The sequence below is a fragment of the Stenella coeruleoalba genome (genome assembly GCF_951394435.1).
Source record: "Stenella coeruleoalba genome assembly, chromosome: 6".
Classification (NCBI taxonomy): Eukaryota; Metazoa; Chordata; class Mammalia; order Artiodactyla; family Delphinidae; genus Stenella; species Stenella coeruleoalba.
The window spans coordinates 2262773-2288393 of NC_137151.1; the positions used below are offsets into that span (position 1 = coordinate 2262773).

Below are 25621 nucleotides of genomic sequence, written 5' to 3' on the forward strand. Positions count from 1 at the left end.
CCTGGCCCCTTGAGGGCCCAGCTGCAAAACCACCTCCTCCAGGGAGCCTTCCCGGCCGCTCTGGGTCCCACGGAAATGACCCTTCCCTGACTCTGAGGCTGTTCTGACAGCTGTGCCCGTGGACCCCGCTGAATCCCACGGGGCCAGCCTCTCCAGCTTTGCAGGCGGCCTCCACCGAGGTGCCCGGTGCACTACCTGTGGGCAGGAACGCTGTTCCTCGCTCTCTGGAGCTTCCAGGGCCCTCGAGCAGGGTCCCCCTATTTGGACAGAGTAGGGGAAGCCGTTGCGCCATGGGTGTGACTTTCACCTTCCGGGCTGTGATGGGCCAGAGCTGAGAGCTCCACGCGGCGTGGTGTGTAGCTCCAGTCTGGATACCCGAGAAAGCTGAGGAGCTGGACCCGTGGGGCCTGCAGCCGGTGCAAGTCAAGGCCGTTCTAGAGGGGTCATGTGCCGACCTTCATCGTGTCCCTGGGTCAGACCTGCGTGCTGCGGGAGGGAGCATCCAGTCTCTTCTTTGGAGCTGGTGCCGGCATCTCTGGAATCTTCCGGGAAGGCGTGAGCGCCGCCTCCCCCAAGGGCGAGGTCCTGGGATCTCCACAGGGATGGGAGCGGGTGTGGGATTCCAGAGGAGCCCCGCTTCAATGGCTGAAACGTCGACCTTAGCTGTGCACAGGCCACGAGCTAGTGTCCAGTAACCGCTCGAGGGCTGGTGGACCTCCCGGGTTCACTGGGGCACAAGGTAACGGTGCGGCTCGCCATCCCTTCCCTACACCGTCAGTGCTTCTTCTCTTGCCAAGCATCTTCACCTTCTCGTTCCCTGAAGAGTTAAACAGTTTAACTGACCAAGGTGGGCATTCAGGGTGGAATGGAGACTAGCGACCTTCTCTCTGTTGGGAGAGTCCTCCCCAGAGGTGCACTTGTCCGGACCGTCGATTCCCCCCTCGCTTCCGGGAGGGGAGAGCGGGGTTTGATGCCAGGAAACTGGGTCATCTGAACCGCCGCCCCCCAGCACAGGGGAGCCATCCCCTGCCTGGGACCGCTCGGCCTCGGGCTTCTTGGCCACTGCCTTTCCCGGGAGCGGAGTGGCTGCTACAGCACAGGATGACGTGGCTGGCTGAAGGCACATGAGGAAAGGATGGATACGATTCTCCAAAGCTGCCTTTTAAACAAAATTCACAACGCTGTTCATTGGACCATCCGGCCACCTGCGAATTCCCTCCGGTGTTTGTTTCACCTAGGGCAGCACGGCACAGGTTCTAGGGAATGAACGGCAGGGAGCCCTGGAGTTTGCAGCAGCCGGCCTGAGCCTCCTGCCAGTGAGCCGTGTGGCAATGGGGTGGCTTCAGCAGGGATAAAATCGTAGAAGAATGTTCCCTCAGCGCCCCGAAGCCCATGGCCCGTCATTTCTGCCTGTCCCCACTCTGTGACGCCACGGTTCCCGTCGCGGGCATGTTCAGCAATGGGCAGCGCATCTGAGATCCAGCTGGATGCATCTCGGGGTCTCTTACCCCAAGAATTACAGAAAAGGTCCCTCCGTGATGCTTGTTCACCTCTCCTGAGATTCACAGTGATGGGGAAGGGGGCTCCTACTTGCCGCGCTCCTGCTCTGTGCAGACACTGTCATAGGCTGCCCAAGAGTTGGGTGTGTGTCATCCCATTTTACAGATGAAGACTGAGGCTCGGAGCCCTTGTCCCTTGTTAGCAAATGACAAAACTGGGGTTCACACCCAGATCTGTCTGGATTTATGGCTCACATGCTTTCTGCTCCTATCCCAAGCTCCTTAGGCCGTGGGGACAGGTCATCCCTTTAGGACTGTCCTCTGACTGATGGGCAACTCAGGGGTAAGGCGGATTTCAGTGAGCTGTCAAGTTCACTATGCTTGACTTCAAGCCTTCTCGTCTGCCATTTTTTTCTCCTTCTCCTCCACACTAGCCCCTTCTCCAAAGATACAGATTTTTCTTGCTGCCTGGGTCCTTCAGTTAGGGGGAAGTGACCTGGTAAGTCATCCGTGAATTTTTCACATTAGTGTGAATTTGTGACTTCCCCAAGGTCCATTTGCTTTTAAGAAAAAGAGTGAAACAGTTGCACAGGATATTTCTTAAGATGCAAGGAATTATAGAGGACAAGAATGTGATCAATTAGTCATGAAAGGGGAGTCCCAAGCAGAAATGGGGGGACAAGAAGCCCTTTCCTGGTCCCCAGAGCCATGCCTCCATCTCAGCTCCATCTCGGCACCCAGCAGATTGTCCCTGACGCAGCCCCAGCCGCAGCCTCCTGCATAGCCACCCCGGGACATGGTCAGCTGCCCGAGAAGGACAGGGATCGGTGCCCTGCCCTGGCCCCTGGCCTCCTGCCCAGGGCCCCACGGGCTGCGCTCAGATGTGTTTGTGCCTCATTGTAACTCAGCCCTGTATCGGGCTAGGACCAGGCCTCCTTCTAGAGACTCCCGCCTGCACCTCCCTCGGTCAGTGCCAGGGCTGGACAACTCTTCTCGCAGACACCCATCTCTTCCCTGGTCCCAGGCCTGGAGCCCGTGTGCTCTGAGCTCATTCCCTGCTATGGTATTTTTTTTTTTTTTTTTGGCTGCGTTGGGTCTTAGTTGCGGCACGCGGGATCTTTGTTGTGGCATGAGGGCTCATTGCGGCATGCGGACTTCTTTCTAGTTGTGGCGTGCAGGCTCAGTAGTTGTGGCTCGTGGGCTCTGTAGTTGCAGCACGAGGGCTCCAGAGCACATGGGCCCTGTAGTTGTGCTGCATGGACTTTCTAGTTGTGGCCCGTGTGCTCAGTAGTTGCAGCATTTGGGTTTAGTTGCCCTGTGGCATGTGGGATCTTAGTTCCCTGACTAGGAATCGAACCCCCGTCCCCTGCATTGGAAGACGGATTCTTAACCGCTGGACCGCCAGGGAAGTCACCTTGCTGTAGTCTTGATGGGAATGGCCACATAACTGGAACCCATGCTGATCTCTAGGGACTGGACAGCCCGGAGGGCTGGGGCGCCCCCAACACGTCCCAGGAGATGGTTGCTTCCCCCGGGCCGGCCCCTCTGTGTATGTCTCTGAGCCCAGTCCTCAGGGCAGCATCTCCACGTGGTAGCAACACATGACTTCATCCAAGGAGAATTCCTCCAGCTGCTGCCCTGGCTGCCTGGTCGTGTTCTGATGACCCGGTTTTCCTGATTCTTTGTCGGAACCCTCTGCTGCCACTCCCACCCCCACCCCATCCCGTCAGTCCGTAAGTCGCCAGGGTTGTCATTAACGGGGCATCCGCTAGAGCCAGCCTTCCAGGGGAAGGTCCCCCTTGTCCCCTTTCAGTGTCCTGCTTACTCACACAGTGAGATCCTTATACCAAGGACACTCCTCACACAAACGTGCCCTCACCCCTGGGACCACCAGCCAAGGAGCATTTAGCATGTAAACCTTAGTGCAGAAAAATCCTGGGGTTTCAAAAAGAAAAGCCATCACGCCACCATCGTCAGCTTGTTAAACTTTTGGTCTTTCTGTGTAGGATCAAAACCAAATGTGCATTTTTTTCAGAGGGGGCAGGGAGATCCATAGAAAATTCCCATCTTAGAGTTTCCTCCTCAGAAACTTAAAAAGAGAGCCATTTCTTTGAAATGGCATATGGGTGGGTGGGTGGGTGGGTGTGTGTGTGTGTGTGTGTGTGTGTGTGTGTGTGTGTTCCCCCCCATCATGCTGAAAGGACATGATTTACTTTGGATTTTTTTTTTACTTAAAAAAAGAGGCCACAATGAAAACAGCGTGTGCACGGGTCCCATTCAGTACGTTTCTGGAAGGCCGGCCGCCTTGTTCTTTCCGTTCATCTTCGTTATGTTCCTTGGGTGCCGCTGCTGGCCTCTGGGTGGCGTGCTGTCTCGCAGAAGGTCCAGAGTGGGACCTCTGCCTCCTTGGCCTGCCCGATCGACTCTGGGCAGAGCATTCCCCGCTGAATGTTTCCATCAGGGCCGTGGGGGCCGGCAGGGGTCCATGCTGGTCTGAGAGGGTCCTGAGTCTTCAGATTAGCCAGCGTCACCCTTCATCCCTCAGTTTACCTGTGGTGCAAAGCTGGTCCCAGAGACGGTTGGCTTAGGTGATGGGGCCAGGGGCTGAGCGGATTCAGCAGGGCCGCTAGGTCAGTGAGTTGTGCAGACAGGACCATAAAGAGGAAGCAGTGCCCAGCACGTGCCCCCTGCCCCCCACCACCACCCGTGACCTGCTCAGGACCCCTCCTAAAGCCTCACTGAGTCACCATCTGGGACAAGCATGGCTCTTCCCCGGGGAGCGGGTGACCTTTCACAAACAGCAGGATCTGGGAGGAAGGCGCTTGGAGATCATCTAATCCCCGTTGTACGAAAGGATAATGTGAGACCCAGACAGGGGACAGAATGTCCCCGAAGTCCCAGGGCCGCCGGGTGGCAGGGCTCTCCTGGGATTCCTGGCTAACGCATGCCCGGCCTCCCTCAGCCTGACTCTATTCGTGCGGCCTTTTGAAAAGTTTCATCAGAGCACGTGACTCCCTACCCAGAACCCCCCGGGGGCCTCCCAAATCTCCCAGAAAACAATCCCGAAGTCTTTCCCAGAGCCCGCTGCCCGGGCTTATAGGACCTCCTAGCCCACCCCTCTGTTCCAGCCCAGGTGGCCTTGTGCTGAAATCACCAAGCTCTTCCCCCGACCAGGCTCTGAGCCTTCGCGTGGCCTCGCCCCACCAGGCTCTGGGCCTTTGGGCTGGCCTCCCCCTACCAGGCTCTGGGCCTTTGCGCAGCCTCCCCCCACCAGGCTCTGGGCCTTCGCGCGGCCTCCCCCCCACCAGGCTCTGGGCCTTTGCACGGCCTCCCCCCACCAGGCTCTGGGCCTTTGCACGGCCTCCCCCTACCAGGCTCTGGGCCTTTGCGCTGACCTCCCCCCACCAGGCTCTGGGCCTTTGCACGGCCTCCCCCTACCAGGCTCTGGGCCTTTGCACGGCCTCCCCCCACCAGGCTCTGGGCCTTTGCGCAGCCTCCCCCCACCAGGCTCTGGGCCTTTGCGCTGGCCTCGCCCCACCAGGCGCACCCTCTCTCGGAGAGCCCTGACTTCTCCAGCGTCGCCCAAGCCCCCTCTGTTTCCCTGCCCGACTCGGTTTCCTTCCTACTCTCAGCGCCCTGATGTGAGGGTATTAATGTATTTCTGGTTTGCTCCTGTGCCCTCTTCCAGCAATGTCTACAGCTCTGTGGCGGCAGCTTTGTGCCCGCCCTGCCAGGAGCTGGAGCAGTGCTGCTACACAGCAAGCACTTGATACAGGCGGATGAGTGAACGAATGAATGAATGGCTGTTCCTACAGTGACTGTGCCCAGAGGTAGCCCCCCCTGACGTGAATGGTCCGGTGGTTCTCTGAGGTGGGCAGAGGGGTCCAGACAGCAGGTCCCCGGGTTGGACTCTGCCTGATGGGAGGCATGGCGCCCCATCCTGGACCAACACTGGGAGCTGCTGGATAGGAAGTGAGCACGCACTCAGGCTCTGTTTGCTGAGGGCCAGCTTTGTGCAGGCGCTGTGCTCCAGGAAAGCACACGGGGATGAGGGCAGAGAGACAGTGAAACCAGCGGTCACCAGCGGCCTGATTGTGGCTCACCTAGAGGTACAGACATGCCACTCTGAGCCTTGATGTTCTTTCCTGAAAAATGGGGATAAGGACAGGGTTAGTGGCCAAACTAAACGAGACGCTATAAGCAAAGCCCCACGAGGCAGCTGACGTCACTAAGGATGAGCACCGAGGCACGTCCCCTCCTGACCCAGCTGGGGACTGCCACACTCCAGCTGCCGGCCGACCCGACACATCCCTGCCCGGATGGGAGGAACCACTGACACGAGTTCCCAGGCTCGTCCTGAGGATCCCAAGCCAGTGAGGGTGGGGTGCAGGTGTGTGGCCAGAGCCCCTGCTGCCTGCTCGTTCCATGGGTGTCAGCCATCCTGGGAGCAGCAGGGCGGAGGGAAGTCCTGCCCTGCGGCCCTGACTTGAGAAAGAGGAAGCCGTTGCCCCCGTAAGCTCACAGGCTGCACCCCAGCACCTGGCAGAAGGGAGAGGGCAGCCCCAGCTGCAGCAGGACCCTGCAGGCGGCTGTCCCTTATGCCGGGAAGCCCCAGGGTCCTCCTCCCCAACCTCTCGTGCGTGCACACACACGCACACATGCACACACACGCACACACACGCACAGCCTGGTCTTGTGCAGCAGCCTGGTGACCTCGGTGCCATGTCCGCTTCATGTTTGCCAGGTCAGCTACCATGAGCGCTTCCTTCCTGGGGGTTTTATTGCTCTTTAGACCTGGATGAAGTTGCATTACTTCTGAGAAGAGCACTGCTATAGCTGGTGGGGCAGAGGGGAAGGTCTGGGCTCTTGGGGCCTCAGGGGACCCCCTTCAACCTCTGCAGGTTCGAGATCAGGGGAAGGAGCATCCCAGGGCGCTGGAGAATGATCGGTGGAAAGACTAGGAATTCTGGGGTGAGTGCAGCCTGAGCTTGCAGTGAAGACCCAGGAGTTGCTGTTTGCAAGCCCTGAGAGCAGGGCCCAGTGCTGTGTGAGCGCTTGTTAAATGTGACACATAAGCAAGGTCGGGACAGAAAGACCCCGGGATCACCCTTGCACTCAGGGAGCCTCGGAGTGTTTGTTGGGGTGGTATAGAGGGAAAAGCCCATGCCCAGCCATCCAGGGCCTTGGATTCCCCTCCTGGCTCTGTTGTCTTTCAGCTTATGACTTTGGGCTGAAATCACCCTTGGCCTCCATTTCCTCATCTGTGAAATGGGCACAGTAACACCTACCCTGGCTGCCTCAGGCGGCTTTTGGATATGCAGGGAAACAGGAATAGACAAAAGCAAACGATGTTTATTTTGTTAACAATACTGTAATCTGGTCTGCCTGGCTGCATTTAAAAAAAAAAACAGAAACAAAAAAAACCATAAAGGCTCTTTCCTGCAGGTCTGGGGAGGTGAGTACTGCTTCCCTGCTGACTCCCCTGGGGATTTGGGGAAGTCCACTTTGTCTCCCAGGCTGTAAGCAGGCGAGCAGGCCCTCCGCCCTCCCCAGGGTCTGCAGGGAGCAGAGGGTGACTTGTCCCCTGCCCCACAGCCAGTAAATGGATTATGGACTGCGGGGCTCCAAACATTAGTAATAATTGTCATCAGCAGCAGTAACACGTACAGAGTGCTTCTTATGTGCACAAGCACCTCTCGGCAGGAATGTTTTATCTTCAGGGCAACCCTAAGAGTAGTTGGTGTTACTTGTTTCTGGATGGACACAGGGAGATGCAGAGGTAACGGAGTTTGCCTGAAGCCAGGCAGCTGGTGCGCAGCAGCTTTGACTCCCAGAGGGTGGCCGGTCCTCCTGTCACCGTTTTCAGAGTCACAGCTGCACGCCCAGCCTCACCTCCTCAGAGGACACGGGCCTAAGGGGAGAAGAGGTGGTCATTCCCACAATCACCAGCCCCGGAAGGGAGCGCCCGACTGCACGGATGGGGCAACGCACCAGTGTCAGGTCTCCTCGGAGCCCAAGATTTGTGGAGTCAGGGTTTGGCAAATTGATTTAATCAGAGTGAGAGGATTTGCTTTCTTTATTCCCAGTCACCGTGGAGGGTGTCAGGATTGTGGAATTAGGAAGATAAAATTGAATATGTAAAAATTCAGGTTAAACATCAGGAGGAAGGTTTCCTCTTGTTAAAAATTCATAAGCGATGAACCCAAGTGTCCATTGGCAGGTGAATGGATAACCCAAATGTGGTATATCTATACAATGAATATTATTCAGCCTTAAAAAAGGAAATTCTACTAAGCCATAAAACAGAATGAAATAATGCCTTTTGCAGCGTTATGGATGGACCTAGAGATTATCATACAAAGTGAAGTAAGTCAGACAGAGAAAGACAAATACCACATGATATCACATATGTGGAATCTAAAATACGATATAAATGAACTTATCTGTGAAACAGACTCACAGACATAGAGAACAGACTGGTGGTTGCCAAGGGGGTGGGGTGTGGGGCAGGGATGTATTGGGGGTTTGGGGTTAGTAGATAAAAATTGTTACCTATAGGTGGATAACCAACAAGGTCCTACTGTAGAGCACAGGGAACTATATTCAATATCCTGTGATAAACTATAATGGAAAAGAATAGAAAAAAGAATATATATATATGTATAACTGAATCACTTTGCTGTACAGCAGAAACTAACACAATTGTAAATCAACTGTAGTTCAATAAAAATATATTAAAGAAAAAAAGGAAATTCAACACATGCCACAGTGGATGAACCCTGGGGACGTTAAGTGAAATCAGCCAGCCACAAGACAACAGATACTGTGTGATTCCACTCATACTAGGTCCCCAGAGGAGTCAAATCCATAGAGACGGAAAGGAGAGTGGTGGTCGCCAGGGGCCGGGGGAGGGGGAGAGGGAGTTGGTGTTTAATGGGGACAGTTTCAGTTGGGGACGATGGAAAGAGTTCTGGGGATGCATGGTGGTAGCACACTCAACTGTACACTTAACCATGGTTTAAAATGGTAAATTTTATGTTATGTGTATTTGACCACAATCAAAAAGGAATTTGTAGCGCTTACAATACCAGGATCTGCTGCACAGACACAGTCGGCAACATCATCCGTGTGCATTTACCACCATAGGCCTGGCAGTCAGCTGACCTGTATGTGTGGAAAACGAACCCACCAGATTTCTTTAACCTCTTGAGTAATTCAGACTCAACAGTCAGCCTCACTGGCCTGTGGTCCTCAGCCTGAGCAAGAGCTGACTGAGAAATCTTAGCCCTTTTCCCCGTGTAACTACTTTTTAAAGAGCCTTGTTTTCCTAAGGCCTATAATTTTGCTTGCCTCCAGGGTACCCAGGAATTTTTTTTTTTTTTTAAATTAGCAAAGAGCCTCCTTACAAGCGTCATGATCTGCACAGGCCAAGTGCAGACAGGAGGCTGACGCGCTCTGGCAACCAGGTCTCGTGTGTCGGCATGGGCATCCCGGGGGCCAACGCACTTGGGGTCCGTAATGCATATTGAGAGCTGGAGCATTCACAGACCCACAGAAGTGTCCACTGTGGGCTGCCCGCAGGACGGGGCTCTGTGGCACTTGGCCTGCCTGAGGCTGGCTGCAGCCGGGAGCTGGCCCTGCCTCCACAGACAGTTCTAGGTCAGTGTCTCCAGCGTGGGGGGCCGCAGCGTCCGGAGGCCGTGCCCCGGGGCTGCGGGCGCCACACCCGGCCAAGGCCAGGACGGGCAGAAGCCTGTCGGCTCTGTCAGCCCTGATTTGTGGCCAAGTCTGTCATCTCCCCGAGTTCAAAGAGCGCTTAGCTGCTTGTCTTTGTCAAGAGCGCAGCTGGGGGTCTTTTATGTGAAGGATGTAGGGTTCCCGGGCTGACTTTGATTATTTATTCATCCCCCTTTGTGGGTGTGTGATAGCCAGGCACCCCGGAGCCCCCCTGTCCTGAGCGCTGTTGCTCTGAAATTCATTGAGCTTTAAAGCCCTTTGAAAAGTGCTTTTCGAGGGAGGGGAAAAGTTTTTGAAGTCCTGTTTCTCTCTCCCCTCGCAGTGCCGACTCATCTCCTGCCACCGTTCCACGCCCCCTTCCCGATTGACATGCGACACCAGGAGGGAAGGTACCATTACGAGCCTCACTCTGTGCACGGTGTGCACGGGTAAGTCCGCCCGCCGCCCCAGCCTCCGTCCCTCTGGTCCGAGCTCCTGATCAGCGTCGTCCACCTCTGTCATCCTGGAGTGCGCTGACCCGGTGTGAAGGGGGACTGTGGGGTGTGAACCCCAGCTCCCCTCTGGTTACCTGAGAAGGAAGCGCACCCATCTGCCACATCACGGCTTCCAAGGATGCAGGGGGTCCTGGTGTGTCCACAAGCGCCCTGAGGCTCTTCCCCCATCCAGGCAGTGAGGACGCCCTGCAGACCAAAGTCCCCATATAAGTACCGTGACTTTGGATCGACGTTGTCCCAACATAATCATTCATAGTGCCCCGCCCCCCTTTCATGCTCTCAAGTATCCCAGTTTGGACAGTGAATTACAGGGTAACCCTACTGATAAGGACACGCTCAAGGTTATTCTTTGGGGCCTTTCCTACTCCCTGCTCTAACACCCCCCCCCCCCCCAGTGAAGGCTTGTGTCCCCTGTGTGTCTCTCTCCAGACCTGTTCCTGCCCCTCTCCACTCCCACCCAGGGTCTCGGAGCCCGTAGCTGATGTCACTTTTCTTGGTCTTTATGACTCCAAGACTTGACCCCTTGCTACCTCATCCATTTTGCTTCCAGGAGAGAGGCTGAATCCTTCACCCCACCCCCTGTATCTCCACTGCGCCCCACACCCGCCTCTCGACCCAGACACCCAACCTGTCCATACCAAGCTGCCGTTATGGTTCTAGCCCACCTGTACCTGGGTCTCAGCCCCTACTGCCCCACCTGCCTGGAACGGCCCCTCCTCCTGACCACCTCCTCCAGAGTCCCGAAGCCTCAGCTCAGGGGCCACCTCCTCTTGGGAGCCCACCCTGAGTGGGGGTCCTTCCCTGGATTCCTACCACACTGTAGCATTGGAATGAGGTGTCTTCACACTCTGTCCAGCGGGCTCTGAGCTTTGCTCTGAGAGCCATCGACACCCTCCATGCATTCCACCCATTGAAGGCAGACCCCCACTCCCTCTCCCAGCTCCCGCTGGAGTAAAGTCAGTCAAAACTCACTGAGACCCCACTATACTCAAAGCCCTGTGCCTGAGAGGGGGGCAGGTGACTCCTATTTTGGGGCACCCGCTGCTCACCCCAGACAAGGCAAATCTGGGACTTCTGTGTGCTTTTTCAAGAGGTCTTGTATGTTGCAATAATCTCAGACATAAAACATTTGCAAAAATAGTGCAAAGACTTCCCGTATACCCTCACCCAGTTCCTCAAATGTTCACTTCTTACATAACCAGAGACTGGTCCAGTGTTATTAACTAAGTCATAAATCTTATCTAAATTTGGTCAGTTGCCTGTGGATGTCCTTTTTTTATCTATGTTCAGGATTTAGCCCTTACATTTAGTTGTCATAACTCCTTTGTCATCTTTAATCCAGGACATGGCTCAGTCTCTCTTGCCTTTCATGACCTTGACACTTTTTCTTTTCCATTATGGTTTATCACAGGGTATTGACTATAGTTCCCTGTGCTATACAGTAGGACCTTGTTGTTTATCCATTCTCTATATACTAGTTTGCATCTGCTAACCCCAAACTCCCACTCCATCCTTCCCCACCCCCTCCCCCTTGGCAACCACAAGTCTGTTCTCTGTGTCTGTGAGTCTGTTTCTGTGTCGTAGATAAGTTCATTTGTGTCATATTTTAGATTCCACATATAAGTGATATCATATGGTATCTGGCTTTCTCTGTCTGACTTACTTCACTAAGTATGACAGTCTCTTGGTCCATCCGTGTTGCTGCTGATGGCACTATTTCATTCTTTTTTATGGCTGAGTAATATTCCGTTGTATATGTGTATCACATCTTCTTTATCCACTCATCTGTTGATGGGCACTTAGGTTGCTTCTGTGTCTCAGCTATTGTAACCAGTGCTGCTATGACCATTGGGGTGCATATTAGAGTTTTGTCCGGAAATATGCCCAGGAGTGGGATTGCTGGATCATACGGCAACTCTCTTTTCAGTTTTTTGAGGAACCTTCATGCCGTTCTTTGAAGTGGCTGCACAAATTTACATATGACCTTGAGACTTGAAGAGGAAAGGCCAGTTACTGTATAAAATGTCCTCGATTTGGGTTTGCCTGGTGTTGCCTCCTGATAAATTCAGACGATGCACTGGGGGGATACTCCCATAGAAGTGGTGCTGTGCCCTCTTAGTGCATCATGTCGGGGCCTATGACGACCATACTTCTCATCCCTGGAGATGGCTAACTTTGATCATTTGCTTACGGTGACGTCCGCTGGGTTTCTCCACTTTAAAGTTCATCCCTTTGTAATTACAAGTTCCTTGTGGGACAATACTTGGGTAATATGTAAATTCCTATTTCTCATCATATTTTCCCCTACTCACTTGAACATCCGTTGTTGATTCTTGCCCAAAACAGTAACGTCTAGTATTTGCCAAATGATGATTTTCTATTTCCGTGATTCCTTCCACATTTATTAATTGGAATTCTACTGTAAGGAGGAGCTGTCCCTTCTCCCCCATTTCTCTATTTATTTGATCATTTATCTGTGTCAAATCAATGTGTGGATGTTTGTCTTCTTCTGTGAGTTATACTGTATTGCTGTCACTGTTTATTGTGTTGTTCAAACTGTCCCAGATTTGTGCATTGGGAGTCCCCTCAAGTTGTCCCCGTGACATGTTGGGATCTTTGCGTTTTATTTTGGTGCACGTAGCTGGTTCTCACTTGACTAGGACCTGCGGCTGATAGGCCTGTGTCCCCCTGGTGGGTGGTGGGGCCGTTTCCGCCCTCTGCCCACCTCCCACACTTCTCCAGCTGCAGGTGGCTGAGACCACAGCTCAGGCGGCTTCTGGAAGGTGCATACTCTTAAGAGCTGGTAGATCACCCCAAAATTGCTCAGTTGGTAGCATCTGAGAATCCTATGAGTATCAAGGGAGCTGAGTCCCTTTCCAGGAAGGGGTTGGAGTGGCTGATTTTCTGCTTGAGAACTGTTTGGCTGGTTCCATGACACAGATCCTGAGCACGGCAGGCCTGCAGCGAAGTGCTCCTCGCAAGGGGCCCTGTGCTGGTCAGAGACATGCACACTGCTGAGAGCTCCCTGGAGGAGCGTGCAGGCAGGTGTGCATCACTGCAGGGGAGCATCCTGGCTCCCGTGTCCCCACATACCTAGGGGCAACGACAGAGATGTAAGAAGACGTCACCATTGACGACTGCCGTTTCTTGAAATAACTCTGACCTTGTGGACAGGCTCTGCTGTAAGCACTTCCTGTGTTCATCTTACTTAATCCTCTCAACCCTAAAAGATACGCATTTCATGTCAGCCCCACGTTACAGATGCAGGAACTGAGGCAGCACAGAGAGGTTAAATAATTCATCCTTAGGGCCCCCACTGAGGGAGTGAGAGAGTTTGAAATCTAATTACTGCCTCCTGAGCCCTGGCCCCCGGCCACATGCTGGCTTCGCTCTTGGGAGCACACGTATGACCACAGGTCCCCTGCATGGGTCCAGACGATTCCTTCATGAAAGCTCATCTAGCCCTTTGTTAGGGCACTGCCCCCAAACCTCTGGACGGGCCGCCTCCCCTGGGAGCCTGCTAGCAATGCAGAGTCTCAGGCTGCAGCCCAGACTTGCTGAGTCAGAGACTCTAGGATAGGCCCACCGTTTGTTTGGGGGTTTTTTTAAATATATTTATTTATTTATTTTTGGCTGCGTTGGGTCTTCGTTGTTGCACGCGGGCTTTCTCTAGTTGTGGCGAGCAGGGGCTACTCTTCGTTGCGGTGCACGGGCTTCTCATTGCGGTGGCTTCTCTCGTTGCAGAGCACGGGCTCTAGGCGTGCAGGCTTCAGTAGTTGTGGCCCGTGGGCTCAGTAGTTGTGGCTCGTGGGCTCTAGAGCCCAGGCTCAGTAGTTGTGGCACACGGGCTTAGTTGCTCTGCGGCATGTGGGATCTTCTGGACCAGGGATTGAACCCGTGTCCCCTGCATCGGCAGGCAGATTCTCAACCAGTGCGCCACCAGGGAAGCCCTCACACATTACACACATTACACACATCACACACACATTACAGGCTCGAGATGCTCCGGCTGCAGGCAGGACCTTGGCACTGAGTCAGGGGCCCTCAGTACTGTCACTCCCCGAGCTAGTAGAGAGCTGTGGCCGGGAGGTGGCCCCCACCCCGAAGTTTTCTCCAGGCTCTGCCATTCCCCAGGTCAGGACTGGACACAGGCCATGTCCCATCCCGGGGCCTGCTTCCCTCCTGGCCAGTGAAGGACAGAGAATGGGTGGGGCACCCAGAGAAGCAGGAAGTGGAGGTGGCAGGCAGCAGGGGAGGGCTGGCTTGGCCAGCAGGCCTGTGGAAATGGCCTTGTCACTCACTGGCCTGGATGGCTCTTTACTTGTAGGGCTGTCTCCTGCTGCTGTAACTGCCTGTCTCCAACTTGGTGGCTTAAAACGATGCAGATGTACCCTCAGAGAGCTGTGGGGGACAGAAGTCAGAAGTCAGTCTTCTGGGCCTAAAATCACGGTGTTGGCAGGGCTGGTTTCCTCCTGGAAGCTTCTGGCTCCTGGTGAGAATCCATTTCCTTGCCTTTTGCAGCTTCTGGAGGCTGCCTGTGATCCCTGCCCCTCACCACACCGCCTTTTTGCCTCCTGCTTCTTTCTCACATCTACTTCTTCCTCATCTGCAGGAGTTTCCTCCCTCTGGCTCTCTTATAAGGATGGCAGTGATTGCTTCTAGGGCCCTGAAATCCAGGACCACCTTCTTGTCTCACAATCATTAACTCAATTCCATCTACAAAGTCCGTTTTCCCATAGAAGGTGGCATTCAGAGGTTCCCGGATTAGAACACGGACATCTCTGCATGTCATTATTCGGCTCATGTGTGATCACCAAGCCCCAGTGCCAAGTCTGGCATCACCCAGCAGAAGACAATAAAAGGTGTCAATCATTTGTGCAGGGCCTGCAGGGGCCAGGCTCTGCACTGCAGCCTGGTCGTGTGCTGTTAGGTGCCCCTCCTGACGGCGCCGTGACATGGGGCTGTAGTATGCATCTTACCGATGCAGAGGCTGAGGCCCAGAGGGGTGCACTGACCCTCCCAGGTCACCCTTGCACGGTAGGCCTGCCTGCTTCCGCTCCAGTGTTGAGGGGCCCAGCACCCCAGCCCCCCAGCCCCCAAAGCCCGCCTCTGGCTGGGGTGCGCTCCCAGCAACTCTACGTTATCCTGGAGGCCGTTGGCTCCTGCCCGGGCCACAGGAGGGACACAGCACGTGTTCAGGGCTAACCTCGGGCCCTGGAAAGCCCACCCCTTCATCCCCCCAGGTGGGTGCCCCAGGTGGGAAACAGGATAAAGCCTGGGAGGAAAACGGGCCCCCTGGCTGTGGCTTCGGTGGTCAGTGTGGTCGGAGCCTGGCGCAGCGCCCGAGTCCTCAAGCCCCTGCTGTAGCCACTCCTCCTCGCCGGCGCCAAACACGTCTAATCACGCAGACATTGCGCAGCAAATGACGTGCGGTGTCGTCTCCCGTCCTGTCGCCAGAGCCTCTGCGACTGCTGGCGCCCGGGGCCACTGCCCATTGGCTCGCCTGGCCGCGGTGGGCGTGACTCCGGGCGGAGCGCTCCGCCCCCGGCCCTGCCCGGGCACCTGGGCTTGAACCCCAGCGCTGGACGCAGCAGCCTTGGGATGTGACTACCTGACCAGCCTGAACGGATGAACCTCTTTTCTCATCTGTGAAAGCTTATGATAATAGTAGCTACCCCATCTACCGAGTTATTTGGAAAATGGGGTGATAGGAAGAGCGCGTTTAGAACAGTTTGGAAACATGCAGTAGGTGTTAAGGAGGATTGTGATTACTGTCGTTATTAGAGAAGGAGGTTCATTGTGGCAGAAGCAGGCCGTGGCGTGACCTTGGAAGAGGATGCTGTCTGGGGGCCGTGCTGCGGGAAGGTGGAGAATGGGGATGGCGGGAGGAGGAGTTTCTTTTCCCCCCAGTTGAGGAATTTGGACTTTACCCTTTTGGCAACCAGGAGCAGAGGGGGAGTGGACCGGTTCATTTTCAGGGTAACCATAGGAGCTGTTGAAGGAGGGTCGTGGGAAGGACACCGGCTACAGCTGTCGCTGTGGTTGGGACAGAGGAGGAGCCGGGCCAGGGCTGCCCGCACACCGGCCGACAGGCAGCTACACGGGGGCGGAGCAGGCGGTGGGTCCAGGGTGTGGAAACCCACCCCGTACCTCCCATCTGGACGGCTCCCTATTAGACATCCACCCCGCAGCCCTCTCCAGAGCTACCTTCCTGGAGGTGCAAACCCACCACCGGCCTTGCATGGCTTACTAATGCTCAGATGGTTCCAGAAGGGTAAATGACACTGGATTCGTGGAGCGGCACCTGTCACCTGCATAAATCACAGGTGATGGGGAGACAGATGGTTGGGGGATGTTCTTGCTGGTCAGGTGTGGTTTTCCTGTGACCCTGCCCCTCCGTGGGGACGTGCTCCTGAGTCTCCGAGAGTCCGTTCTCAAGGGCAGGGGAGAATGTCCTGCAGTCTCTCCATCACCTGGTAACCGCTAGCAGGGAACAGCTCTTTGGATCCCCTCCTGCCCCTGCCCCTTGGAAACAGGCTCAGCGGGTAACGTGGGGACCAAGGCTGAGGCGGGGCACGGTAGGGCCCTCAGCTGGAGCCCCCCTACCTCCTTGGTGTGTGCGGGAGTCAGGGCTGCCTTGGGCCAGGACCAACTCACGTGTTTGCAGGGAGGGTAGAAGCTTGTGTTCCTGGTGCAGGAGACTGGGTAGATCTCAACCCCTCACCCTGCTTGTGAGGTCCTTCCCATCCGAGCCCTGCCCTGGGGCTTCAGAGAGGACCAATTCCAACTGCTCGCAGCCCAGAAGGGTTAGAGACACCAACTCGTGGAGCAGTTCTCAAACCTGGCTGAAAATCTGAACTAGGGTGTGTCTGAAAGATGCACATTCCCAGGCCCCGACCCCAGAAGTTCTGGCTCTTTCAGGCTAAGGCAAGGCCTGGGAATATGCCTGTTTATAGACACCCACAGGCCAGAGTTAGGGGCCACCCTGCTTATTTTATACCCAAGAAAGCGGGCCCAGAGCTGTGTTTTGGTTGTCCAGAGTCAGAGCTCGCAGGCTTTTAGCCCATTCTCTCCATGATAACAACTCTGCAGTATGGGTGTTAAACATCCCCTGGTTCCGCCTCATCACCCACTCACAGATGCCCACGAGTTGACCTAAATCTCTTCATATTCTCAGTCTGCGGAAGGAGGTGTGCGTGCTGGAGGGGGGTGGGGGTGGGGGAAGGGGATGGCCACAGCATCTGAACCGTAGGGAGGACAGTCCCCCGCCGCTCTCCACTTGCCAGTCTCCATACCTGACCTCTGACATACACGACCCCCAGCACCTGCCTGGATTCTGGACCTGAAGTTCACCCGATCCTGAGCTGTAATTGGCGAGCAGTGCTCCAGCCGTCACAGCCAAGGCCACCCTGCACGGAGAAGGAAGGGGGCAGGGCTCTTGCTGGGACAGATGGCTCCGGGACTTAGCCATCAGTTCTTGAAAAGTCCACACGTACTTTAAAGTCCCAGGTACTTTAAGGAGTGCCAGCTGGTGGGTGTGAAGGCCTCCGCTTCCCACCATCTTCTGGCCACTCCGTCACGCGTGTACATTGTCCCCCCCCACCCCCATCAGAGCTGTTCAGGATGGCCGGACCCTACCTCGTCCTGGCGACTGCATATCAGTGGGAATGGTCCTCCCCGCTTCCCTCAAGAAGGTAGTTTCTTGGCTGTTGCTGGCTGAGCTCATGAACGGTCAGGTCTGAGGGGATTTGAAGATGGCTTTTGCCAAGGTCAGTGTTCCATCAGAACGGCACCGGCTCGTCGTGAGAGTAATAAACACGCAGTCGGCTCGGCTTGCGACTCACCTGCGTCGTCCTGGGCCCCTGACGGCTCTGTCCTCAGCCAGCCACCGAGGGGAGCAGAAAGATACGTGAAGATTTTCTTCTTGATTCTTGGCCCAACACGCCAGGTTCACGGTTCAGAGAGGACTGGCTTTGTTTGTGTTTCGAGAAGACCGTTCTCTGCCCTCTGCAAACGTGCGTGCTTTTGTCAAGCGACAGATGGAAGAAAGGAGGAAACTTCCAAAGGGCATGTTTGTCCGCCTGGATCCCGGGCCAAGATGCTGGGGGCCTCCCGGTCGCCCACCAGGGGCCTTGTCCTCCCCTGCCTCGGCCCACACTGCCTCTCCGTCTCCAGGGAGCGCTCCTTAAAAGCCACGTGGCTGACCGCATCTTCAGAGGAACTGCTCGGCAGGTGGATAGGGAGCCCAGAAAAGCCCAGGACTGTGCAGTTTGTAGGGCAGCTCGCCCTCCTCCCTCGGCTGTCTGAGGGCCGAGTGACAGATAGACGTGGAGCCTTGGCTCCCGGTGATGGGCGTGGCCCTCAGAGAGGCCTCCAGGCACGTCCCTTCCTGTCTCTGGGCGGCAGGATGCTGGGCTCAGACTAACTGAGATGCAGCCACGGCAGCCTGTGTCCAGCCCTCTGGATTATGTCACCTGACCCTCATCAACACCACATAGAAAGGCAGCATGTCACTCCCGCTGGATATGTGGGGAAACTGAGGCATGGCAAGGGTGACCGCTGTCTCCAGGGACATTCTGCTAGTAAGTAGCACAGCGGGGACTTGAACCCGGGTAGCTCGACCCTAGAGGGCTCTTCTCCGCCCCGACCCCTCTACAGAAGCCTCTCTCCTCTGAGAGCTTCAGATCCCCAGCTCCAGGATCGTGCTCAGCGGCGTGGGTCGGACAGCTCATTTATAATGGAATCCGTCCGTAAAAGTTTAATGAGGAGCGTGTCTGATAGGCGGCCCACTCTTTGATGTTTGCTGAACGGCGCCCTCGCAGAAGGGTTGCTGCGTGACTCTGGGCTTTGCAGAGCGCCCGTGTGGTCAGCCGAGGGCAGGAGGGGCCCGGGAGTGAAGCAAATCTTGATGTGCAGAAATGAGGCGGGCCTACAGCAGGGGAGGGTGCACAGAGCAGGCGTGGGGAGGCACTGCCCGGTGGAAAGGTCCTACAGGGTTGAGAGGTGATCTTTCTGGTTCCCCTCCGGACCCGCTGGGCCCCGGTCATCTTGGGCAGTTCCCATCCCACACCCGCAGGATGTAGGAGAACAGGGTGGGGCCAAGGTTCAAGTCCTATGCCATCTATATACCCTTGACATCCTTGGGCTGGCTGTTAACCTCCAGAGCCTCGGTTTCCCCATCTCTAAAATGGAGACAAAACAGTAAGCCCACATGGGGCGCTTGTGAGAATTAGGTGAGTGAGTGAGTATAAAGCACAGAAGACAGGTCCTGGTGCCCAGTGATTGCTGGACAATGGCTTGCTCTTTCCACTCTCCTTTTGACACCAGAAGGAAACCCACATTTCATTCCAGGCACTCTGCTGGGTGCTGGGCAGATGATATTAGATCCAGTCCTCTCAATGCCCTGTAAGGTGGGTGATATTCTCCCCCATTCATAGAGCAGAAAATTGGAGCTTTCCAGAATTTAAGGGCTTGCCAAGATCACTCAGCCAGAAAGTGAGATCTGACCCTCAAGCCTGAGCTCTTCTCTATGCTGTGATTATCCTTGGAGAGGAAGAGGCATCTCATTGTAGGTCTTAGGGCTACGCTGTGTTATCTTTGCTATAATCAATCCAAAGGAATTAATCACTAACAGTATAATTTCAGGTGTTGGTGGACAGATTGGCCTTTGTGGGGGTGGGGGGTCTTTTCCCACTCTCCAAGTCCGTGTCATTCACTCCGGGTGGGAGCTGCTGCCGGTGCCCAGAATGCATCCATTTATTGAGCCTAATTCATTCTTGCTGGATTTTTCTGTGTCCCGAGTGCTGTCACTCGGGGTCACTCCTGCCAGCCTTGGTCCGCACTGGCTGAGAGAATTCGTGAGCAGTGCCCTGCCCCTGAGTCCTGTTGCAGCCATTCTCCAAGCCTCCATCAATGCAGCCAGCATTGCTACACCAATTATGTGCCCTAGGGCCCACGGGGAAGAAATATGTCTGGCACCATGTGAGCTCCTTCCTTCATTTTCCCCTTCCAGGAGCTGTATTTCTGAAATGTGAACTTGACCTGTCCCACACAAGCAAAGTAGCGTTTACTTGTTGCTTCACTCAGTGGGGAAGTTCTTAGCACTTGTTCATTTCACGACACTCACCCAGTGCCTGTGATGTGCCAGCCTTGCACCGGGGATATGGTCCAAGGAGGTGTAGTCTGGGTACTCACAGACAGCTCGTGGCCTGGGAGGGGGAGTGGGGGAAATCAAGCGGTTACAGAGTGGTGTGCAGGTGGGAGAGGAGGGGTCGGGGGAACCCAGAGCACCAGGAAACCAGGAGCGGAAAGCATGTGTCAGCAGGAAGGCACAGAGGCCTGCCTCTGCCCATCCCACTGTTAGCCCCAGAGTTGCCCTTGTTCCAGTGAGGGGCCTCGACTCCCGGACGCTTTTCGAAGTACACACTAATGGACACCAAAGCTGGGTAGAAATTGATAGCCCACCCCCCTCTAAGAAGACGAGATGTCTTATCTAAACTATTTGGGATTATCCATCTCATTTTGACAGGCATCCAGGAAAGGAAATTCCTCACACCACGTTGGCTGGCCAGGCCAGAGTGGAAGAATTCTCACCGTGGAGGAGTTTCCCTGCGTGTAGCCCACCCTCCGCCCAGGCCTGTTCTCCTTGCTTAAGCTCAGACCCCTAGGGAAGCCTAACAAAGCCCCTCCCCCAACCCCAAGACCAAGTGTCTCACTCCCATCCGTGGCTCCCCCTCCAGCGCCCTGCATTTTGCCCTGTGATGGGACCGTCCCCATAAAGCCGTGACTTTCTGGAAGATTCTTCTCAGCTGTGCTCAGCCAAGGGTGTCTGCTCTTACAGATGCAGGACCCACATACCCGGAGGCTAGCTCACACCTCAGGTACCTGGACGGAGGATGGCTAATCGGTGCGGCTCCCCAGACAGGTGGTTGGAGCCCACCACCTCCCCTCCACCCCCCAGCTCTGCACAAGTCATCCCTTTGCTAGGAGAAAAGGCTCCTTGATAACTTACTCTTGTTTTTTCTGCTTTTTTGGATTTGTATGTTTGAAAACACTGATCACATTCCCATCCTTGTGCTCCGAGAAGAAGAAAGTGTGATAAAGGGTGGGTGACTGAATTAACCCCCGTTGCCTGTGTGGCTAGAGCTTAACCAAGTCCATCTGTATGGCCTCCTTTGTAGGTGCAATTTTATAACCTAATTTCCCTACCAAAACATCAGTGTTTACTTAGTAAGAAATCTGCTCTTCATCAGCTGGACACAGTGATTTCTTTATTATGGGTCTGCCCTGCTCGGGGAGTGACAGCTGAGAGCTGGTGCTCAGCTAGGTCTGGCGGAACGTGCATGTCTGGGATAGGAACGGGGTGAGTGGAGGGTCGGAAGGATTGCATGTGTATACAGATGTGTGTCGGTCACAGAGCAGGGTTAGGGTTAGGGTTAGGGTTAGGGTCTGGGGCTGGCTGGGAGGGAACCTGGCAGCAGAGTTGGCTGGGAGGGAACCTGGCAGCAGAGAGTTGGAGCGGCCAAGGTGAGCCCACTGGGTGACCCCGGAGACAACCACTGGACCCTCAAACCCTTCTGGCAGCCCACACAGGTTCTCCACAACAGCCCTGTGGTCTCTCCACTCCCCACCCCAGAACCCCGTCCGCTCGGCCAGCTTCTTACCAGAGGCCAGCTTCTACCCATCCATCCTTTTTAAAAATCTGATCTTATTACACTGAAGACATACAAAAGGATAGTAAATGCATGGTTACGATGTAAAGAGTATTAATGACCATTGTCCCCTGCTCTGCCTGGGAACAGGGGATGTGCCGGCACCTTTGAGGCCCTGTGTGGCCCTCCAGGGTCCTGCCCCGGGACTCCCCCTCCACCACCTTCTGGGACTTGGAGTTATCACCCCCTGCGTCTGTAACAGTTGTACCTGATATCTAACTCTTGTAATAATACATTGTTTGGGTTTGCTCTGTGTGCTTTATATAAATAGAGCAATTCTATTCTATATAAATAGAATCATTGCAGATGGATTCTTGGGGAACCTGGTTTTCACAGGTCATGGAATGTTCCAGGGAATCATCCCATTGGTGCGTGGGGCTCTTAATTCGTTAATCCTCACTGCTCTGAAGCAGTCTGGACTGACAGGCACCTGGGATGCGTCTGTGCTTTTGCTCTTTTGAACATCACTGCAGTGAAAGCTCTAGCACCATCCTCCGGGACTCACGTACCACCCATTCCTTAGAATAAATGTGTGTTTGAGAATGAAATTGCTGAGTCATGGGGGAGTCACGTTTTAACCCTCCTCGATGTTGCCAGATTTTTTGCCGAGCCACTCCCACCAGCAGTGTTTGAGGGCTCAGCCTGCTCTGCACCCTTGTTATCAGGGTGGTGTCATCCACATTTTAATTTTTGCTTAAATGGCATCTCCTGTGATTCGATTTATTTCCCATATCACTGATGATGCTGACTACATCCTTTCATATGTTTCTTGGCCAATAATGTTTCCTGCTCGTGAAATGCCTGTTCAGCTATTTTGCCCATTTTTCTATGGAGTTGTCTTTTTCCTATTGATTTGACTAAGCTTTTTATATATTAAGGCTACTCATTTTGTGGTTGGTTATCTCTGGTGCAAATATCCTCTCCCAGTCTGTGCACAGTCTCTTTGCTCCCATGATGAAGTGTTGGGTGACGGGAAGGTCCTGTTAAAACCCGGCTCAGGTTACCAACATTTGCTTCATGGTTTTCCCCACGTGCTCTCCCCCCACCCAGCTGTCTGGTCTGACCTTCAGCCCTAGGACTCTGCTACCTATTCCCCGATTTGACCCACCCTTTTTTCAGCTATTCTCCTGTCTCAAAACACCAAGCCTGCACCACTCACTGCCTCCTTTCCATTTCTCTGTAAGAGTCGAGGCCCAGCTCAGATGCCACCTCCTGCAGGAAGCCTTCTCAGATTGCCCCAGCAGAGTGAATGAATCCTTTCCTTCCCACCCCTCTCTCTGCTCCAGCACCTTGTATACTGTTTGTAGGCTGCAGTCAGTGTCCATGCTCCCTCCCTGATCCCAGAGGTCCCAGCATGGTGATTTGTTTTATTGAAGTATAGTTGATTTACAGTATTGTGTTAGTTTCACGTGTAAAGCAAAGTGATTTGGTTACATATATGTCTTTTTCAGATTATTTTCCATTATAGGTTATTACAGGATGTTGAATATAGTTCCCTGTGTATGCAGTAGGACCTTGTTGTTCATCTATTTTATGTATATCAGTGTGTATCTGTTAATCCCAAATTCCTAATTTATCCCTCCCCCACCTTTCCTCTTTGCTAACCATAAGTTTGTTTTCTGTGTCTGTGAGTCTGTTTCTGTTTTGTAGGTAAGTTTATTTGTATCATTTTTTTAGATTACACATATAAGCAGTATCATATGGTATTTGTCTTTCCCTGTCTGACTTACTTCACTTAGCATGATCATTTCTAGGTCCATCATGTTGCTGCAAATGGCCTTATTTCATTCTTTTTTATGGCTGAGTAGTATTCTGTTGTATATATGTGACACATCTTCTTTATCCATTCATCCGTTGATGGACATTTAGTTTGCTTCCATGTCTTGGCTCTTATACATAGTCCAGCGTTTGTGATTTTGTGGGGGTGTCTTTTTCCGAACAGCTTGTCATCACCACGGCCTCATGGACACTCATGCCCTTTGCTGAGATCTGTGCTTGGGAGGGGGGCTTCAAAGGCAGCGGGATGTCAGGGTTGACCAGACACCCCTCGTTCAGCACGTGTCAGTCAGGTTGGCAGCCACCTGCCCCACTTCCTGGGAGCAGGGTCCTGGCCGAGTCTTCCTCCGACCTCCGGCTCCCCACCCAGCATCGTCAGAGGCCCATACTCTGAGGCTGGCAGAGGGAATGATGCATGACAACAGGAACAAAATCCGTGAATGGCCGGCTGCTTTGGTCCAGCTCCTGTTGACAGGTGTCCTTTTTGCTGGTTTTCAGAGCCTCACCACGTGGACAGGGTGCAGCCCAGATGCACCAGAATGTGCAGGTTGGTCTCTGATTTGGGGAGAGGCAATTCTCCAGTGATTTCCAAGAGGATTCACTGTACCTCTCTTTACAGTTGCAAACCCCCTTAGTATATTTTGAAAAGGACTTGATTTCTGGAACTTTTAAAATTAATGTGTGAAAAAGGTGGTAAGCAACCTTGCCAAGGTACAGTTTCATATACAAAAAAAAAGGAGACAAGCAAGAAACAACAAAACCAACAAACAAAAGCCTTGAAGAGGGGACTTCCCTGGTAGCGCAGTGGTTAGGAATCCGCCTGCCAATGCAGGGCACACGGGTTCGAGCTCTGGTCCAGGAAGATTCCACATGCTGCAGAGCAACTAAGCCCGTGTGCCACAACTATTGAGCCTGTGCTCTAGAGCCCGCGAGCCACAACTACTGAGCCAGCGTGCCACAACTACTGAATCCCACGCGCCTAGAGCCCGTGCTCCGCAACAAGAGAAGCCACTGCAACGAGAAGCCCGCGCACCGCAATGAAGAGTAGCCCCTGCTCGCTGCAACTAGAGAAAGCCCGCGCGCAGCAACAAAGACCCAACACAGCCAGAAATAAATAAATAAGTTTATTTTAAAAAAAGCCTTGGAGAGGAGATTGAACTCCACCCAGCGGGGCGCGATGGAGCTCTGTTCCTATCTGCTCGTAGGCCAAGGGCAGTGGCCTTGCCATGCAAGGGTGCCTGTGAAAGCAGACACGTGCCCGCCCTGCCTCCCGGGTGCTGAGGAGCCCCAGTTTGGGGAAGAGCAGCAAGGCCAGCTTTGGGGAATTCATTTGCTTTCTGGCACATCAGTGGGCCCGAGGCCACCTGCCCGGTGTGTCTGTGAAAGTGCATGCTTGGCCCTGAGCGGCTTGGCAACAGCAGAGGGTCCTGGCCTCCCCACGCTGAGCCCGCCGACCCCGCCCATGGCCCTGGGATCCTGGTGGGTGGTACATCTCAGCCCAAAGGCAGGACCGGTGCGTGCGAGCACACGGTCCCCAGGGTGGGCAGGGTGGGTGTGTTGGGGTGTGTGCAGGGCGTGCTCAGCTAAACTAAGGGAGGCTGGTGACCGTGTAATCTGGGCGGCTGTCGGGAAGGCACGCTCCAGTGCCCTGTGACGGTGCCCTGTGACGTGGGGGATGGGACCTAGTGCTCCGGTGCCCTCCCAGCCTGGAGGGGAGCTCCTCCCTCTTCCTTGCCCACTGGCCACTGATGTAGCACCCACTGGGGGGTGCAGGGCTCCTCCAGGAAGTAACACGCCGGCCCTGTTCCCCGTAGACCTGACCTTCTCGGAAGAAATGTGACAGTAATGACCGCAGTTCCTGCTGTGTCCCAAAGGCCTCCTCCACCCCAGCACAATAGGCACAACACACCTTCCTGGCTCCTAATGAGTTACCGCAAACTCCGTGGCTTAAAACAACAGAAATGTATCCTCTCACTGTTCTGGAGATCAGAGTCCAAACAGTATCACTGGATCGAAATCAAGATGTCAGCAGGGCTGTGCTCCCAAAGCAGGCTCTGGGGGAGAGTCGCTTCCTGGCCTTTTCCACCCTCTGGGGGCGGCTGGCACTCCTTGGCTTGTGGCCGCATCCCTCCGGCCTCCGCCCCACAGTTACAGCCTGCGCCTGGGGCTGCCTCTCCAGAGGGGAGACAGACCCCATGTGAGCTCATCGCCACATGACCAGCCAAGATGGACGTGCCCAGGGTCCAGGGAAGGAGCCATCCTCTGTGTCCGGGACAGGGTGGGGATGAAGAGGAGAAGTAGAGGAGTGGAGAAACAGGCAGGCGTCCAGGGCCAGCGCTGTGAGAAGTGAGTGAGGCAGGGCGCAGGACCAGAGAGGGGGCCGCCAGGGGCACGTGGGATGTAG

General features: G+C 54.6%; 1 protein-coding gene across 1 annotated transcript in view; it reads left to right on the forward strand.

Annotated features, from left to right (window-relative positions):
• Positions 1-25621, forward strand: part of GLI2 (GLI family zinc finger 2) — a 250191-nt gene that overhangs the window by 174956 nt on the left and 49614 nt on the right. Inside the window, exon 3 of the mRNA XM_079925090.1 lies at positions 9559-9664. Within this exon, the coding sequence (XP_079781216.1) occupies positions 9559-9664 (106 nt within the window). The remainder of the gene's footprint in view (positions 1-9558; positions 9665-25621) is intronic.